This window comes from Ooceraea biroi, chromosome 12 (assembly GCF_003672135.1).
Source record: "Ooceraea biroi isolate clonal line C1 chromosome 12, Obir_v5.4, whole genome shotgun sequence".
In the NCBI taxonomy this organism is placed as follows: domain Eukaryota; kingdom Metazoa; phylum Arthropoda; class Insecta; order Hymenoptera; family Formicidae; genus Ooceraea; species Ooceraea biroi.
Genome location: NC_039517.1, coordinates 115,534 through 134,366, shown reverse-complemented (window position 1 = coordinate 134,366; position 18,833 = coordinate 115,534). Strand labels below are relative to the sequence as shown.

The following is an 18,833-nucleotide window of genomic DNA, read 5'->3' as shown; positions in this document are numbered from 1 at the left end:
CTATCTCTCGAGAGTGCGAGCAAGACACACTGCAAAGCAAAGAAGGGTTGCAAAGGAGGAGACTTGTTTCTACAAAAAGAATATATATTTATATTCTCATCACGTAATCTCACAAGTTCCTTTTTATCTGCACTGAATATAATTCCGCGTTAAGTATATACATCAATTATTGAGGACAAGTATTGTCTTCCTGCCTCGTAGTAGACTAGACTTCTTTCGTTCGTTCGGTGAAACTTTTCGTTATTTTTTCAATATCACATAATATGTTGAAAAATTTATATTTAAAAGTGAAGTAACGCGAGTCTCGAGTCGAGGATTTAATCTCAATCCATCTGGAAATGATTTCACAGGGGCTGAAATAACTGATTTTGTATAATATCGAGATTCACGAAAGACGTGTTTCAGCAAATAAACAAGCTGATAAAGTAAAATAAAGAGAATTAAAATGCTCGATTTTGTCCTGCTATTCTCGATGTTTGTACGCATAGTCTAAAAACAGAAAGACACTTCTCCTCGGGATACTTGCGGAATAATCGAAAGAATGATATATCGCGATAGTCTCCATCGAGACTTCGATATACTTGATATATTCTACGCGTATCACTTAATATACTTTTTAATTCTATATGCTATTGATACACATAATCAGCAAATATACTTCTCTAATGTGTTATACTTGTGTATATAGAATAGTTCTATCACATCTTTCGCGACTCACTTTTGCGGCTTACCGGTGCTTATTTCATAAAAAGCGCTATAATTATATTATGAAGATTTTTATAACATGTAATTGGAATTTCATTTCTTATCTTTGCACGAACAATAGAAGATTATTTTTATTTTAGAAACTAAAACTTGAACGTAACAGTGTGATGTATGTTTTTTTTTTACGTACCATCACGCGTCAACGGAATAATATTTCTTAATGTCATCGTGAATTAAATGAATCGCATTTGCATTTTTCGTCGCCGTCAGTCTTATACTTTATTGCGAAACTGTGGGACAATCTCGCTCGTCGCTGCCATCCGAGCATTCGAGAAAACCGTTACAGACGCGAGATTTAGGTAGACATTCGCCGAGAGGACACCTGTGGCCCTTACAGAATGCCACCGGGGATGGCTGGATGTCTTTCCGCGTGATGATGCGATCGATGTAATCAAGAAAGTGATAAATCTTCGTGTACACGCCGGGTCGTTCACGCCTTCCACATCCGTACCCATTAGATGTGATACCTGAGCAAACAGAGTAATATTAAAGTAAGTAAGAATTAAAATATGATTAATATATTACTATCTCTTATTGATTAAAATTGAAGAAAAATTCAAATATTTGAAAAATCAATCACCATAACTTTCTAGTTTGCCTAATAAAATTCGTTTTACGTATTTTTATTTTTGCTTATTTATTTAATAGATGCAGTAGTGAGCCAAAAATTCGATGCATTTACCTTGCAGCACGTAACGATTCTCGGATAAGCAAACCAAAGGACCGCCACTATCTCCCAGACAAGCGTCCTTTGTGCCGTTCTCCAAGCCTGCACATAACATGGCCGACGTTATCCTGTACAATGGTAGGAACAGAGTTTTCCGCCAGCAATCTTCCGTTGATATCACCGGCAATTGCACCTCTTGCAGAGTGTCAGCTGTCAATATACATACATGAAAGAGAGGGACGTATATATTATTTTATATATGCACATACTTCCTTATATTTTTATAATATAATACATGATATAAAAGTTGTATTAGTCGCAATTGACAAATTGTACGATATTATAAATCTGTTTTTATGAACAGGACGATTTGAATTTCGATTTTACTTACGGAATACCCTGCCGATCTCGTATAATTGTCCCCATCCTGTTACAACGCAAACGGTCCCAGTTTGCACCACCGGCGACGTAGGAAGACATACTGGTCTCACGTAATCGGTAAAGGTGACAGCTCTTTCGAGCCTCAAGACTGCTATGTCATTAACGAATCCGTTGTCAATGTAGTCCGGATGTAGCGATATGTGATCTAATCGTAAGAGCTGCTCGTACGGACTGTGGAAGCTTCCTCGGCGAGTTGCGCCAATCCTGGCGACCCAGTAATCGTCTTGCGCGCTGTACAGTGATAATATTTTTTATTATAGTCTTCTTATTGTGTTGCTTAATAAATTGATTTGAGAATTTTTAACTTTAATCTTCCTCGTGTTTGCACAAAATAAAAATTTTAAGTTAGATCATAATCATTCTACAGGGACAAAACTCACTGATAAAAGCAATGTGCAGCTGATGCGATCCATCGTTCGTTGATGAGAGCACCCCCGCATTGATAGTCACCATTCTTATATACAGCAACTTGCCACGGCCAGCTGCCCACGGAACTACTAGCACCCCCGACGATCCTAGAACAACGAGAACAGGGCCATCTATTTTCGATGCAAATACTATGTCTCATTAAATACAGTTAGACAAATAAAAATAGTAGAATTATTCAAAATTTATTACACACATCTCATCGAAGAACAAAAGTGTAAAAATAAATTTACTAAGTCGAACCAGACCAGATTCGTCCGAATATATTAAATAATCTAATTCAACATATTTTTATATTTCCAGAATATGACACAATTATGAAATTAGAGCGTATTTAGGAGCATATTTAGAACATACCTCGCTGTTGAGGTCCCTTGTGTCCTTATTCCACATTCGATGTTTTTGCATCGCACTTTAAGAATATCGCCGCTCGGGCACTCAGATGATTCGAAAGACAAGGATTCATCTGATTGATTGTCATTCGACAAGGTGTAATAGAAACGGTTTGGCGGTGGGTTCTGATCCGGAACTTTTTCCACCGCTTCATAATCTCTGCAAATGGACGGAGTTTAAGCCTGACAAGCTCGTTAACATTCCAGAATAATTCAAAACAACTTTTAGAATGAAAAGACACTTAATCGAGACTCACTGATATGTGATGGCCTTGCAGGCAGCCTTAGCGAGATCCTCGATGGACCACGCGTTTCGTCCTTGTCTTCCTTGCGAAGGGTCGCTTAGACAAAGTTTGCCCCATTTTCCATTCTTACGTACGCTGAGATACCCCTTACTGTTATAATTATAACTTTCGATCTCCTTGCGAGAGTGCGGATTGTTCTTAGTTAAAGCATTCTTAAAAACGCTTGAAGATATCTCCCTGCTGGAAACGGCGACCGTTTCGCTCTTGTCCGCATCTTTCCTCCGAGCGAATTCTTCGTCAATCTGTCGCAACAGGTTGTTCTTGTCGTTCAGCTCAGATCGCAAATCATCGGGAAGAGCGTACAACGTAGTCGCGTCTATAATGGATGATTCAACTGCTTCCTGGTCAAGGTGAAGTTCTTCAGCTGTTCTCCCTGATTCGGAGTAGTTATTTCCTGCCGAAAGATGGTCCGTTGAGGCAAGATCAGTGTGCGATTCAGAGATAATTTCTTCCTGTTCGTTGTCTATGAGAGCTGTGCACTTTTTCTCGTCCTCGTCGCCTGGACAATCGCTGAACCCGTTGCACACCTTGTCTTGATCAATGCAGGATTTGCTATTACCGCATACAAATTGGCCCTTCTTACACCAATCTATCGCGAAATGTGAAATCAGAAGGATGAGATAAAGGAAAGAAGTCTTCTAATCAAAATAATTCATTAGTAAATCCAATCGCTATCATTGTCCCATTGATCATTAGATAGTTTTAAGACAAAGTTTGCTTTACGTTGATCCAATATAGTGATACCTATTTTTATTCTACGGAATCTTATTCTAAGGACAATGGCTACAATTCACGCGCACCGTCGTGACGAAACGAGTAAAATCTACTTCTATTCTTCTTACCACAATCACTCTCATCTGAGTAATCCGAACAATCGACGATACCGTCGCACATCTTCTCGTACAGTAGCTGCGCCTTGAGGAAATCGGCACACGTGCAATTGATCTCGTCCTCCGAATCGGCACATTCCACCAACATATTGCACATCGCACTGGAATCCAAACATTTCCCGTCTCTGCATCGATAACCGGTGCAATTATCTGTGAAAATAATGCGTGATGACAACTCGCGATATTCTTCCTCGTAGTTAAAGAGTTTAACAATAATTAATTACCATTCGAGGGAGGCTCATTGACGTTTCGAATTAGTTCATCCATAGTTCGATTCTCCGCCTTGTTTAGCACTTTCGTGAATATCTTGACTCCGTCGCGACTCAATGTGAACTCAAGACTCGCGTTCTTCAAAGTCTCATTCCCGGTGACTACATCGGCGATCTTCCTCAACTCATCAATGTTCAGCGATGATACGTTGGAACTCTCGGTTTGCAATGTCGAGGAGTTTGAGCCATTTCTCGCGATCCTTGCGGAATCATCATCTGTTCTGATCTGCGCGAGCTGCTTAAGCTTCTCCAACAGAATTGGATTCTCCTCCGACGCGGTCTGCATGATTCTCAAGTCTGCCGATGCCAAGGAAGGTCGCTCCCGAGTCCACGAGAACACCGTCTTCGTCATGTCGCCGGTCTCCGCGAGCGATCTGTCCTCTTCGTGGTCTGCGCGGATGATGGGAGACGTGGTAGAATTGGCAGCGATGAGTTTCAAGACAATCGGATCGCCCTTCATGCTCGATGAGACCTTCGTGCTGACAGAAGTCACGACTTCGATGATCTGTTGCACTACCGCGCTACCCTTACGAGTTGAAGATTCATTTTCGCTCAATTCCGCGGATTCCGGCCGCATAGTCTCGTCCGCTAGAAGATGCTCAGCAAGGGGTTTAATGGTCGTCGTCTCTCTTTCGTCCATGTAATCACGCAGCCGAAACAGCTGCTCAAGAAGAGTCGTTTCGTCGGTAGGTAGATCGCTCTTCGGCCTTGGTCGTACTGGTCTTCCGATTCCTGTGTTGCTCTTGGCAGGCGCCAACGTCACGAGATTCTCCACCACGTAGGCCTTCAAGGTGTCGTTGTAGACCTTCTTCCGTTGCTGATCGCCAGTATCGATTGCTGCCGGCACCTCACCCAAGTGATCGTCCAACTGACCAGGCGTGTGTTTGACAGTGTCAATCTCGACAAATGTCGAGTTCCGCGATACGCTTTTCCTGCTGTCCACACTCTCGACGATCAATTTCAACTCCGAGGAACCCTCTTCATTGCCTTCAAGGCGCGAGAATTTGTCATCATTCACATCCGTTGGCACAATGTCCGATTCCGGTGACATAATCTGCCCATAACTGGGCAATTCGGTCATCGTCTGCTCACCGTTCCGCGTTGTATCGTGCCCCATAACAAAAGTTTCTGTCTCGACAACCGTCTCTGATCCCGGCGGTAACAGCGTCGCGTTTTTATTGATAAAGCCATAGCTGTTACTCTGAAGGACATTCTTATACCTCGACTCGTCCCTGTCGGTGGCCGCGTTATTCGAAAAGGATGACTCGCTGTAACTCACAACGGAGGCGATCTTGTCAACGGGTATCGTGTGCCTGAACGGCTTCATAGTTGCCGAGTTGCTGATCAGGCTTGATCGGTGAGCACCGTTGTCGCCATTCAAATCGGGGGTGTTGTAACTGGTGTAAACCGGTCGTTGAGGATTCACGTCGACCTTCCTATCGCGTAGCTCCGTGTCCTCCTTTTCCTCTTCGTCCTCCACCGTATCCGATGCCAGGATACCAATGCCGTACCGATTGCGCGCGTTCAACTCGACTTCCGGATCCAGCACGGGCTCCGCTACGCCGACACCGCTCGCGGTTGATTCGTTGGTGATTTTCTCGTGATTGTCGCTGCGATGCGGTTCGCTATCACCAGGCTCCACCGTCGACAGTGAATTTTCCATCTTCTCTTGCGTTCCTCGAGTCATGTTTGAATCCGTTTTAGGCGGTCCTTGAAGCAAGACGTCGTTCTTTGAGAAATTCTCACTAGTCTTTCCATCGTCGTGGTTATCGTCGCGCTTCGATGAAGCTTTCAACTTGACGCTGTACGTTTCCGGTGGCAGTTGTCCAGCCACCTCGATGTCCGGACGCTCGGCGACTTCTGGTTTGAACGCCGTCAGGCCCGGAACGATTCTGTCTCGCGGGAAGTCGGTATTATCCGTATCGAAGGTACTCATTCCAACTACGGAGCCAAAGTTCACGGATTGCAACGGCAATCCCGGTAAAACCGCTGACGATGTCGCGTCAATGCCAGCGTCATTTCGATGATCGTTTGTTGAAGAGATAGTCCTCCGCGTACTCGATTCTACGCGATTTTTCTCCTTCGTATTATCATCAGGCAGCAGCTTGAACTCCGTGTTGACGTATCCTGGTACGATTGGCCTCCATGGCGAAGTCTCAAAGTCGGGATTGCGAAAATCTTTAAAGACGTCTGGATGATCGCTTTGGGTAGTCGCGCTCGTCGACGACGTAACCATTTTCGTTTCATCCTCGCTTTTCTCGCTCCATTTGTCTTCTCCAAGCGTTGCCGTGGGTCTCGTGAGGAAGGTCGAGGGTTTGCTCGTTGTCGAAGATCCCACGAAATCCAGGATCTTTGAAGTTGTGCTTTGTTCGCGCGACGGCACTCTTCGAACGGCGTCCTTAATGTTGTCCGTTGTCAACTCGGATGTTCCTCCAGTCGTTGAATTTTCCACGGTGACGTTAACTTTCGTCGCTTTGTAAGTGCCCTGGATGGTCGGAATGTTGTTAAAGTCTATGTCAGGTTCGTTCGAATCGGTCTTGCTCGGTCTCGCCTTCTGTTTGAAGCTCATGATCAGACTGCTGTTTCTGTTTGGTCGTAGCAGACCATTTTTGGTGATCATCGTATGTTTCTGTTGTCCTCCTTTCGAACTGACGATACTTTCCTGGGTTATTCCTGTAATTGTTTATAAACACGTTAATACGTCTATCTATTTGCCAGTCGAGATCGCCACTTACTTTTCACTGACACGCTCGCAAGATCCAACTCCATGTCCTTGAATAAGGACGATGTCGAATACGTTTCTTTGACGATGACGTCGCGGATAGTATCCTCTACATTCGTAATTGAGCGCGGTATCTTCCTCCGATCGAGATACAGTCTGAAGAAAACCTTGAGGGTCCCATTCTCAAATTTGTCGATCGTCGTTCGTTTGTAGGACGTGCCGAGTACGCTTCGCCTGAATAGAAGCTCCAACTGGAGAAAAATGAGAGAATCTTTGAGAGATCTTGTTTCTTTGTCTAGCGATCTCAAAATACTTTACTTACAATATTTTTGAATTTGCGCTCTTTCTCACGGAAGACCATGCTTGTGTTCAGTTTTAACATAGGATTATACTTTTCACCTCTGGTTATTCTGAAGTTACACGAAAACCCGACGATGGCTGTAATCAAGAAACGTGACACGTCAATAATTTCATAAAATATTGCGCGATTTAATATTTTATGTAAATAGATATACTAAAGAACCTACCATTCTTAGAATCCGTTCGAAGAGCTGAAAATAGATTATTTAATTAATCATTAAAGAAGAAGACAAACAAGAAGAACAAAAAGAAAAGCGTGCTAATTTCCACCTACCACCCATCCACAAAGCTAATCCAGCGATCGCGAGCACTGCAATCAGCACTAACATCGCCGATATAATTAATATGGCACTGCCAAATTTCCACGTGGCGTTACCGTTCGTTCGTGCCGCTGATACTCTGGACCAGGTTGACCGTGGCGGCATATAGTAGTCGCTCTGCAAACAAAATCGACAATGCAACACTTCATCTTCATCTTCTCGGCTTATGATTAGGACGAGTCAGGTGGTGCGTTTCACCGCTGAATAATACAAGGAAGCGAGGAATAAATATATAAGCGAGACGGTGTGCACACGATAATCCTGTTAACGGTACCATCGGCGGCACGGAATGCGCAAATAAGAAGAAAATTTTCAAAGTGCCGCGGGAGAGACGCGGCAAATAACACTCGGCTCTGCTTGACTCGCCACCGTCGCCTAGAAAATTCATAACATTTCGACTAGCGGTACACACTCGTGCTCGCCAATGTCGTCATTTACAGCATCTTCAAGCGCGATCGCTTCTGCGGTCCTGAATTTGAAGCGAGGTGTCATCGCGCCGTCAGCGCCTGAATGTTACCAATCGCTTCTGAGCATCAGCTCGTCGTTAACGTTGAAACGCTGTCTGCCGTGCAGTCCGTGAGAGGTAAAAGGATGCTGTTAAGTATGAAAAGTGATGGGATTGTCCGTAAAGATACGGTAGACGCGAGTTCGAAGGTCTTTAGACTCGATGTTACTTTTGGGTACGTCGACCTCCGAGAGAATCTTGAAGAATCAGATTCCTCTCTCCTCTGTTAGATCTCATGAACGTTAAGGTCGTTAAGACTAATTGTGGAATTCAATTTTTCGGTTAGATATAATAGTATACCGTCATCTCTTCTATTGTGTGCGGTCTATTTTTCTGCTTTTGTGAAGAAATTTCTTCTTGTCGTATCTGGTTTTTGTTACGTTATGTATGTTATATATGTTGTAAATGTAATATAACAAAATAAAATGATTATTATTATTAAGCAATTTCGAGATTGCACAATAAAATGTCGCAATATATGCACTCGAGTTTTAATGTTTTAATTTTTGTACGGACGCGAGTTAAGGAGAAGAATATGATTAGCTTATATCACGTTACATAATCTTCACGTTTGATTACGTTCGAAGCGATAAATGTGATGTAATATTTAACGGATAACGTTTAATGATACTTTAATGATATTAATATCGAGTCTGATTATCTTGATCCATTAACGGCCAAGGTATTTTTGAGTCGCCATTTTATGACGAATAAAACGTAGAATAAATAATTTATAAAAAATTTGCAGGATTTAATTTTTTCAGCAAACTACGATTCACAATAATCAGAATAGTCGTGTATTATCAATTTAGAAATAAGGAACAGTCGCATTTTATGAGAAGTTTTCATGATATAGTTACAATAATTACAGCCTTTATATCTAATGAGTGAGACTTTGGATTACAATGATACGAAGAGATTCTTCTTTTTTCTTCTTCTTTTCCGTCTTCATTGAAGCAAAGTGCAAGGAGTCTCGCAAAGAACATGTCGTAGATAGAATTCACGTACTAGAAAGATAAATCCTACACTTATCTTCTCGTCGTTCGAATTATCAGGGCGAAACACCTATGTTTCGTATATACGTTCCTCTCGCATCTTCTGGACGGGCGAAATATCACGAACGCACCAATGAAGTCGACCATGTCGGATGCGACGTCCAGATATAAGATGCGAGCGATGAACCGTTAGAAGTTTATAGGTGTTGTGATTTCCATGACAAGAGCATCGCGGATCATTGATCTCTTCTGCTTACATATAATTATAACGTGCGTTGTAGCGACACAGTTATTATTTAAAATGTTGAGTTTTAAGATAAAAATGATATTTTTTATATACTTTATTGCTGCAAAGATATACGAAAATAAGGCGATATATAGTTTTTTAACGAGCCAAAAAGTCGTGGAGACTTGCGCCATACAGATCCAATGTATTATTATTATTTTTTTTAAAACTTAATTTTTAAATATTCTATTTTATTAAAAATTTCTCCCTTAATATCTATGTGGTAATAATAATTTCTACTTGGTATCAATACTAGATCATATTGCGCTCGATTTGTATTTATTTTGTGGTCATTGAGACCGTGCCATCTCATCGGTATGCTCCGCGAACATTCAGGCTGATCTACATTGAGATCACAGTCGATGCTGGTTTCCGGAGAGAGAGAGAGAGAGAGAGAGAGAGAGAGAGAGAGAGAGAGGTGCCTCTTGCCGAGGTGCACTCTTTGTCATTTCTCTCTTCTCATTCCCCGCGATGGACACATGGCTCGCAAAATAATTCTCGGTGGCACTTAAGTCACGTTGCCGAGCATATCCGGCTATGTGGATCACAAAGCGTGGTAACAGCTACGCGACTCTCGGAAAGGTCATTAGCTCCATCGTCTCATGAAAACTTCATAACTATGTAACTATGGGCGATAATGTTTCAAAAGTGACACCATCGCTTGCTTGGCTTTGACGAAGCGTGATAAGAAATGAGAAAGGTTTTATTTTATCCGCTACGGGTGCAGACACAGGTAGTGCGAAACGCAAAAGGTTTCTTCTGTTTTGCTGCACGTGTAAAACTAGTGCAATAAGTTAGAGTGAAAGAAAGTATTTTTTTATAAAAAGAAGAAAAGTTGGTAGACAATAAAATGAACCAACACGAAAAGTTCGTGCAACGCGAATAAACCTAACGCAACAGAGTTCGATTCCTACGCTGTCTAGCGTTTGAATTGTTCTTTTCTTGTCCATTTTCTCTATGATAACGCAGCGCGCAGGTCTACGGCCCTGGACAAGCGTTACTACCTGTACAAGTTTCAAGTACGCGCGCGTTTCTAGGGACTCTCATTAAGCCAGACAAGGACGAGAGCTGCGGCAACGTCCTTGGGGGGATCTTTGCACTCGGCGAAGTTGCTCGCGTCTCTTCTTCTCGGAGTTTTCTTCGTATCGCCCCTTCGAAGGCCGCGCATTGACTCCGCCCAGGTCACGGTGCATAAACGTTCATGCCGGCATTTACCTCGGACTGTCGTCTATGCACAAATATTGAATTGAATTTAACACGTCGCGATTACGGATCGCGAGATATCTCGATAAACTTTCTATCTAATATAGCATATAACTATGAGATATTTCGTTTCTGCATTTTGCACATTATTGATATAAAAATCTTGAAAATTTAAAGTAACTTATTCCACACGCACGCGATCAACAACATAATAAAAAAAGAGCTGGATTGCAGAAGCACACACATATAAAAAATATTATATCGTCACATAATTATAATTTAATCTATTATTGTAATATATAAAATTGTAATGAATATATTTCGAATAACGCTAAAAGTACCACTTTAAATATTAGGTGCATGAATTATTTTATGCTTCTTTTTTTAAGAAATTGAACCTTTATTTCTTTTTTTGGAAAGGGATTTCTCAGCTGCCCAATAGATAGAGAAAAGTATTGGAAAATAATGGCGAATATTTCGAAGGTTCAATTTCATCAAGAAAAGCCCCGAATTAATTTGCACATCTAAAATATCGCGTTGTTTTTAAGCTTTGAGTGGTTAAACGCCAGCATAGGCATTTCCCAGCACCGACGGGGTTAAATGTTACATCTCGCGGTGTGCTCCAGGGTTCTACGGTCTCTAAAACAGAGATAGAAATTCTCTTTGTGACGGGCATGGGAACTTCCTCCGTTTGTTCGCGGCTGAATGTCAGAGCCGAATTATTTTATGTAATCGCTCATTAGTATTTCATAAATGTTACCGTTGATATCCAGCACCGTTTCGAATTATTCCGTCAAGTTCCCAAGAGTGCGAACCGAAAGAATATACTGGTTACAGTTAGAGCTCGTCCCATTGTATGGATATTCTCGAGCGCGCAATTCGCAATTTTGAATCGTATTTCCGTATTGATGCGATATTTCGCATCGAGCGGTCTTTGCGCCGCGCCGATTGCAAACGCTTCAAGCGTAAGAATTGCTGCTTGTTCTTATCTCATAATTATGCTATTAAGTTCATAAATCTCCGAGGAAGCCGCGTTGCGCAATGCGGCATAAAATTAAAATTTCCTCACCTCGCGAGGATCGGAAAAACGCTTCCGCGATGCTATCGCGATTTTGGTTTCGATTCAATATTGAGTCCGTAAAGATGATGCAACACTGCACTGCAGATAAGCTATTAATTAAATTTAATTTGACGCGATTATTATTATTAGTCAAGGATTGATTGAAATCAAAGGCATTGGATCAATTTAATACTTGATTGACATTTTGCAATTCAGCGAAAGGATTAAAGGAATTTTCGGGGAGCTACTTTTTGAAGAGGCTACTTTTCGTTACAGTGGCGGGACACTTTCTATATACGGTCGCGCACTCGTATCCCTGGGTACGTTGAACCTAACTGTCAGCTATTGTAGTGGCCGTGGAGAGATAAAAAAAAGGCACGCCTGTCGGCCGGACACGTACCTCCGTTTCGTCCCGGCAAAGGAACCGCCGCACAGTTTATTAATGGAGGGATTTAATTACTGCTCGGCCTGGGACGATCCCGACGCGCGCGGTGATCAACAATTCAAATATCTTGTCCAGGATCGTTAAGTATATCGTGAAGAATGTTGCGTATATTGATATGCGAAATCTACGTTTCTGCCTGATAATGCGTCATGCGTTATCGTGTGCTCGGCTCCGGTGTTTAAGTCGGTTTCTCAGCTGTTGAGGGTGCATCTCATCGCCCGTAATACAATTTGCCGCTAGTAAATCGCTGTGCGCTATCATCGCAATTATCATCGCTCGTAGTTGTCGATAACGGTACCGGTGTACGTGTGTGCGCGCGCGCGGTTCGCAGAGGTGTGTGTTGGCGATTGGACAATTAAATGTATGCAGGCGCCACCGCGCGTGGTGAGAGATGTAAGAGCTTGCTTTAGAGTTTGCAGAAGAACGCACTTGTTGAAACGAATGGCTTTAATAGTGAATCTGATTTCTGCATAAATACCATGAAGCTCGCACAATGAAATAGCTGAATAAAACTGGTTTGTGATCATGCAATGATTTTGTTTTGCGCACAACAGATGTTTTTACAGTAGAAAAATATATAATTAACAGGAATTTTTATTGTGCATGCATAATCTTTTGCATTTATTATACGAAATCTTTCAATTGAAATTTCTATTGATTTGATATAAGTTTTTATTCAAATTTTCAAAAGAAATATTTTAAATAATAAAGTACAATAAAATTCGTTAATTACTAACTTATATTAATAATATATTAATACTGAAATTAATATTCATTAAATTTCTGGTGATGTATTTCCTTTTGATCATTGAAAGGAACATTTCTGAAGGAGAAAAGAAAGATCTTGAACGGTAAAATATAATATAATAATTCTAACCACACGTTTTTTATTTAAAGCTGTATACCTATAAATCTAAAAACAAATTCAAAACGCGTAATTACTCATCCTTGACGCGTGTTTCTAGTCCAGGTATACATCTTTGAGAAGTCACGACGATAAAAGAGGTTCTGTGGACCATTAAGAAATTAAAAAGAGAGAAATTAGAAGAGAAGGGACCAAGACAAACGTTCCCATGACGGGAGGGAACGTGAAAGAGCAAAGAAATAGAGAAAGAACGCTCCTTCATCGTGTCGCGCTCCTACGAGCCTTATATAATGCGTACGAGACAAGATCAAGGTTTCCGCACGATACGTAAGGCCGCGCGTACAATCACCCCATTTTGCATTTTACACTGTAGCCGTGCAAGATTCGCGCGATATTTTAATACACGTAGAAAGAACTCAACGAGTATATCTTGCTCGTGGAAGGCAGCTCTATGCGAGAATTCTTCGGATTTCGATGCAAGAAGTTGCATATATTTGCGTTGTTATTTATCCTTCAATGAAAAATTCATAATACACGATTGCCTTTTGATGGAGAGATTAAATTCGTTGGAATTCATTAGCGATAAAGTAATTGTGTATCCCGTAACATTTAGACACTTACGTACATAAATAGCAGAACTCGAATTGTCGCTGCAAAAAAACGATAATTGCTTCAAAGTTGGGACATTGATAAGTAATTTCGAATTTGGTGAAAATATAAAATGTAATTATAAATGTAATTATAAATGTAATTATAAAATGCTTGCAAAGATAATAATATTGCATCTTTATACGTTTGCAAATTAGGATATAAATAATAATAACGTAATATATTTCGAAATAATGAAAAAAACATTTCAACGCTCTTTGTTAAAATATCAGTCAACGAATATTTAAACATTGTAGTCAATAATTAATCATATCTGTATTATAACAGGAGACAACTTTCGTTATCGAATAAAACGTGTCTCGACATTATCGAACGATAAACCTATAAGGCGTTTCGTAGTGAAAAAGCGGAGGATCTGGTGGTAAACGAGAGTATATTTCTTCCCCTTGTCACTCCCACTGTCGAGCCGTTTTTGCTACACACAACAATAATAATGCCTGTCGAAGCAAACAACAATTAAATATTTATTTGAGTAGTCAAATACTTTTTGTTAAATTTATTTTATTTCATTTGGTACTTCTTTTGTACTTTTGCCAGATTTTGAGATCTTACAGGAAATGTTTTCAGAATTACATTTCCTACAAGATCTGGCCGGAACAGTACATGCGTGTATATTAATTATATTGTTTAGTTAATGAATTATTATTATATAAATTAGTTAATTAAATTGATAGTCGATTGCAGACTTACTTGATAAGCATAAGGGCCGGGTCTGTAGTAACCACCGGCGTTCATCGTGGCATGTGCCTTGTTGCTGCCGCACATGGAAGTCATTCTTCGAGAAATTCACCGAACGCTTTCGTTCTCCAAGTTGAATCACCCAAACTAATCGCTCGTCAGCTCTACGAAACTCCTCGTCGACGATGCATCGCGACGACGTTCACGCGGGGTCTATCCATGTCGAAGCGTTCCTCGCGCTATCATCTTCGCAAAAGCAACGTCCGCTACGCTTGCTGATAAAACTCAACTGCCAAGTCGCTAGTTTACGCGTTTAACGTCCAGGTCTGCCTCGGCAGCCTCGATTAGAGCTTTCGGCTTTCGTAAATCGATCTATCGGGATGGAGCGGAACGCTATCACATGCACGGTATTCCTCAAAAGCGACGAAGGAATGCGATCCGGGTATCGCTGCGTGAAGATACCGTTAAAAGTGCGAGTATGTTCCCCAGGTCTTCAGAGATACTTGTGCGCGCTACTTTCCTCAGTCGATCCTATTTCTTCGATATCGTTGCTACTGTCTTCGAGCTCGTATCGATTCCGTATTCGTGGTGTGCTCATAACGTCAACCATCGAAGGTGCGATTAATTGGCAATCATTTTGCTCTTCTCCGAGAATAAGAAGCAACCAGAAATGAGTTTTACAAATTGTTCTGTCACTGCTTGCTCGCGGATCTTCTTAAACGTGCACACGAGGCGGACGCGATGTACGCGCAACGACGTTTCTGTCGATTGGCAATGAAGAAGAGTGAAACAGAAGGCAGATACAATGCCACGACCTTCCTCCGTGCCGGCTGACCAGCGACTGACGGTCCGCGAGATCTCGAGAGCTAGGTACATCGGCCGTTCCTCATCTTCCTTCTTCCCGTACGAGCCAAGCGGCCGCCATCGCCTCGCCGTCGCCGGTATTATTCGGCTTCCTCGTTGTTCCGGCCAATCTTCTCCCTCCTCTTTCTCTTCCTCGTCTCCCGCCAAGTTTTTCTATTCCCATAGTTGTGTTACGGTGCTTTATATTTCAGATCTGCTCTCTTCTAGTACAAAAGTGCCGTGTACTTTCCTGCTGATGTCACGTTAGCGCTAGACGCGAACCGTTGTATGCATGCGCACAGCATAAATCATACCTTTCTTACTCCGAGAGGTAGAAAAGGTCTTGAACGTAAAATTGCAAAATCTGGAACCGTAATATTTCCTGCTACCCAGGAAGACACACGGTGCTAAAACTCGTGCACCTGTGCACGCGCACTTGTCGAGTGACACGCATCGTTGTGGAGACTTCAATGCTGGCTTATAAAATATTACATATAGCGAGATTTTAATGCGGAATACAGAGGAATGTCGTTCTTTAATATATCGCATTCTCTTTCATTTTGATTATAAGAATATATGTTTAGTACAATTATATATATTCTTCCTCAGTATTTTTTATACTAAAAAGTCTGATCGTCTAACAATAATTCCCTAATTGTCCGTAATCCGAATACAGTTGCAAGTCTCATCTTATGTTTACGTTATGCATCTTAGAGAAGAATCCGTGCAACGAGCGTGAATTCGAGTTCGCAACGTTCACGCAGTGGAAACAGTAGGTCACCACGGCGTTCGTTATCTCGTTATAATTTTACTGGGACGACAATTTAGAGCCTGCCCACATAATCTCACCGTTTGCATTTATTACGCGGTACTGCATAATACCGCTCATTAAATTAAATCTTATTTATAATCACGCTCGGATCACCGTTGTTTTCTCTCTCATTGTTATTCCGCTAACGGTAGTGAACTCTACGCGGTTCTCTGATTTCCCACGAGTGGACACAACACAAAATCGCATCACGACATACCTCATCAGACGACGACGGTGCTGTGCTTCGGCGGCTATAGCGCTACACTTATTGATTTATCGATCGACATTTTTTCCGAGGGATTTTTATTACGTTTTGACCGCGCGCGCATACATTTACATACACCACTGTGCAATCACTGTCTAGTCGACGGTCAGTGGACGGTCCTTTTGGAGACTGCTCGACTTCTCATCGCATTTTCTCATCGCATCTGATTATTTTTATTCGAAGGCTAGAACGACCAATGCCGACGACAACCGCACACAATTCGTTTATTCTTTCTTGTTTTTTCATAATTTTACATCGAATTAATTCTTTTTCTTTTCTTTTTATTTGTGCGTGTAAAGTTCAGCCATGAAGAAACAAGTTTTATTTTATCTCACAATGTTTCCTTTACACAAGTGAGTTTTTATCTTCGTTATTTTCCATTTAATTAATTGCGCACGTGAAATTGCCCAGAAGAAATCTGATTTTTCTATACTGAAATGTGTTCTATACTGAAATATAATCGATTATATGAAATAGATGTACATCTGAATTAAAAATATAAAATTTTCAAAGAAAATTCATCTTAAAGATTAAAAAAGTTTTATGTGAATTTATATAGATAAATTTAAACTTTATGAACTAACTTATGAATGCGCACACAGATACATAAAGAACGCATACACACATCATCCATATAAACAATATGATTAATTATATACATTTTAATATTGCATAAATTAAAAAGTTGTGACAGTGTTTCCATGAATACCATTATCAAATGTCAAACATTATTTAAAATATTGATGAAAATTATAGAATACAAAGGAGAAAATACTTGGTCGAATGACTAACTAATATAAAAATAACTTCTTTTAAATCCAAATAAATTCATTGATATTTGTAATGAAAAACTGGCTTAAACATTTGATGCGATGGTTTTCATTCCAAAACAATTTTCCAGGAATAAAATGCATACAATGCTATAAACGAGAACTTTCCCGTGTTCTGTGATCTTTAATCAAAAAAACAGTTGTTCTTTCTTCGGATAAATCTCATACGATTGATTCTTCAATCGCAACGACTCAGATTTTATCGAGAAACGCGCGGTCTCAAGACGCGCAGCGCGCAACAAGAAGTCAGCGTGCTCTCTTGGCCTTGTCGGCAGCCTCGATTATCCTTTGAAACGTAACGGCATCGAGTCCTGCGAAGGGTCTGTCGCGCGCCGGAAGCACGTAACGTCTCCGTCGTCGTCGCCGCCGACGGAATATGTCGTCAAAGTCGTCAGTAGTTGGCGGATTCACCTTGGCGTAGTAGAGTGCCGCGAAACCGCTGTAGATCAGTAACGCTGCGGTCGCAAGCTGACATATAAAACATTATTATTAGAGCTTGCTTTGAAAAATATCAAATTATTTGTTCATTGAGGTAAAATATATAAAACTATTTAATGAAATAACCAACTATAAAAAATAAAGTTTGAGTCAAGAGGGTAATCGCGTGGAGAAGGAAATCAAGATTGTGCGACTGTAAATCTTGTAAGGATTACCTGAAAAACTGCCCAGAACTTATAACTTCCCTCGTTTATCAGAAAGTCGTAGTAACCGGCCCAGTAGTCGACCTTAGGTTGAACCATCGCCTTCATGTGATCGTGATCGTGATCGTGATCGTGATCGTGATCGTAATCATGATCATCATCGTTATTATCGTTCGCGTCATTGTTGCGATAATCATTGTTCTGATCTCCTCGATAATCGTCATTGCCTCGTCGAACATTATAGCCACGCTTGTAAGCTCTGCTTCGTCTGCAAACATATATATTAGCATGTGATATCAAAATGACGAGAAATCGTTAATTACGTTTAAATATGAAAAAAATTATGTTTCTCTATTGATTATATTATTTCTGTTGTGATTGAGAGATAAATGGTAACAATAATTACGAAATCTCAATTCTTCTCAATTCTGCGCTTACCTAACAAGTAAGTGCCCATTTGCAGCTAGCTCGGGATCTTTTCTGGCCATTCTTATTCCCGAAATTGACTTCATGGTCTCGATGCTTGACTCGGCAGAGGCGTGATAAGCGCAAATTGACAGCAAGATGAATCTATAGACTAACTGATTGCGTGTCGAGTCTAAAAAAGTCAAAATATTCTCCGTATTAACATGAACAATTTCATATGACAGAGAACATTTTTCAGAAATATTTCTTTATATTATTTATATGATATTAATTTGTTCTGTTTGATATTCGGAGGAATATTCTCCCCGACGCATATTTCCGGCAGAAGCTTAAAAATTGATAATTCAAGATTTCAGAAATTCAGTCTTTTGGATAATCAACGTTATTACTACAGATAATACTAACCCATGCTGATACTTGAAACGTATCGTATATTTTCCTCCTTTTTCGCTTCTGTTTCGCTTGATCTGCGCGGGACACGGGAGTGATACTACCAAACTTTAATCTCAACTGTCGCGATACGTTTCGTCGCATGCATGGAAAAGCGAGCGAGTTTCTAGCAAATATTTGGGCACTCGCGAGTGGAGTTTGCAAGACGTCGGAAAATTCCGTGCCGGAAGCCGCCGTTCGTAAAGCGTTCTGACAAGACACTGGGGTGGACGCTGAACCTAGCTCAATCGCGGCTTCGTTCGCGGTATTCATGGACCGAACGGTAACTATATTGATGGTAACGTTAAGCAAATTCCCAAGCGCT

At 41.0% G+C, this 18,833-nt stretch overlaps 2 protein-coding genes across 2 annotated transcripts; both read right to left on the bottom strand.

The window, feature by feature from the left end:
• Window positions 1-66: 66 nt before the first annotated feature.
• LOC105286116 lies at window positions 67-15,609 on the bottom strand. Its single transcript, XM_026974272.1, has 13 exons — window positions 14,276-15,609; window positions 7,512-7,674; window positions 7,405-7,428; window positions 7,200-7,315; window positions 6,891-7,128; window positions 4,111-6,828; window positions 3,839-4,036; window positions 2,949-3,585; window positions 2,657-2,851; window positions 2,254-2,388; window positions 1,824-2,104; window positions 1,448-1,642; window positions 67-1,232 (listed from the first exon to the last, which is right to left on the bottom strand). Exons 1-13 carry the CDS (start codon window positions 14,357-14,359, stop codon window positions 985-987), a joined length of 5,232 nt encoding a protein of 1,743 aa, XP_026830073.1. The 5' UTR covers window positions 14,360-15,609; the 3' UTR covers window positions 67-984.
• Window positions 14,076-18,488, bottom strand: LOC105286114. Its single transcript, XM_026974306.1, has 4 exons — window positions 18,485-18,488; window positions 18,092-18,251; window positions 17,666-17,921; window positions 14,076-17,480 (listed from the first exon to the last, which is right to left on the bottom strand). The coding sequence occupies exons 1-4, from the start codon at window positions 18,486-18,488 to the stop codon at window positions 17,259-17,261; spliced, it is 642 nt and encodes a 213-aa protein (XP_026830107.1). The 3' UTR covers window positions 14,076-17,258.
• Between the last annotated feature and the right edge of the window lie 345 nt (window positions 18,489-18,833).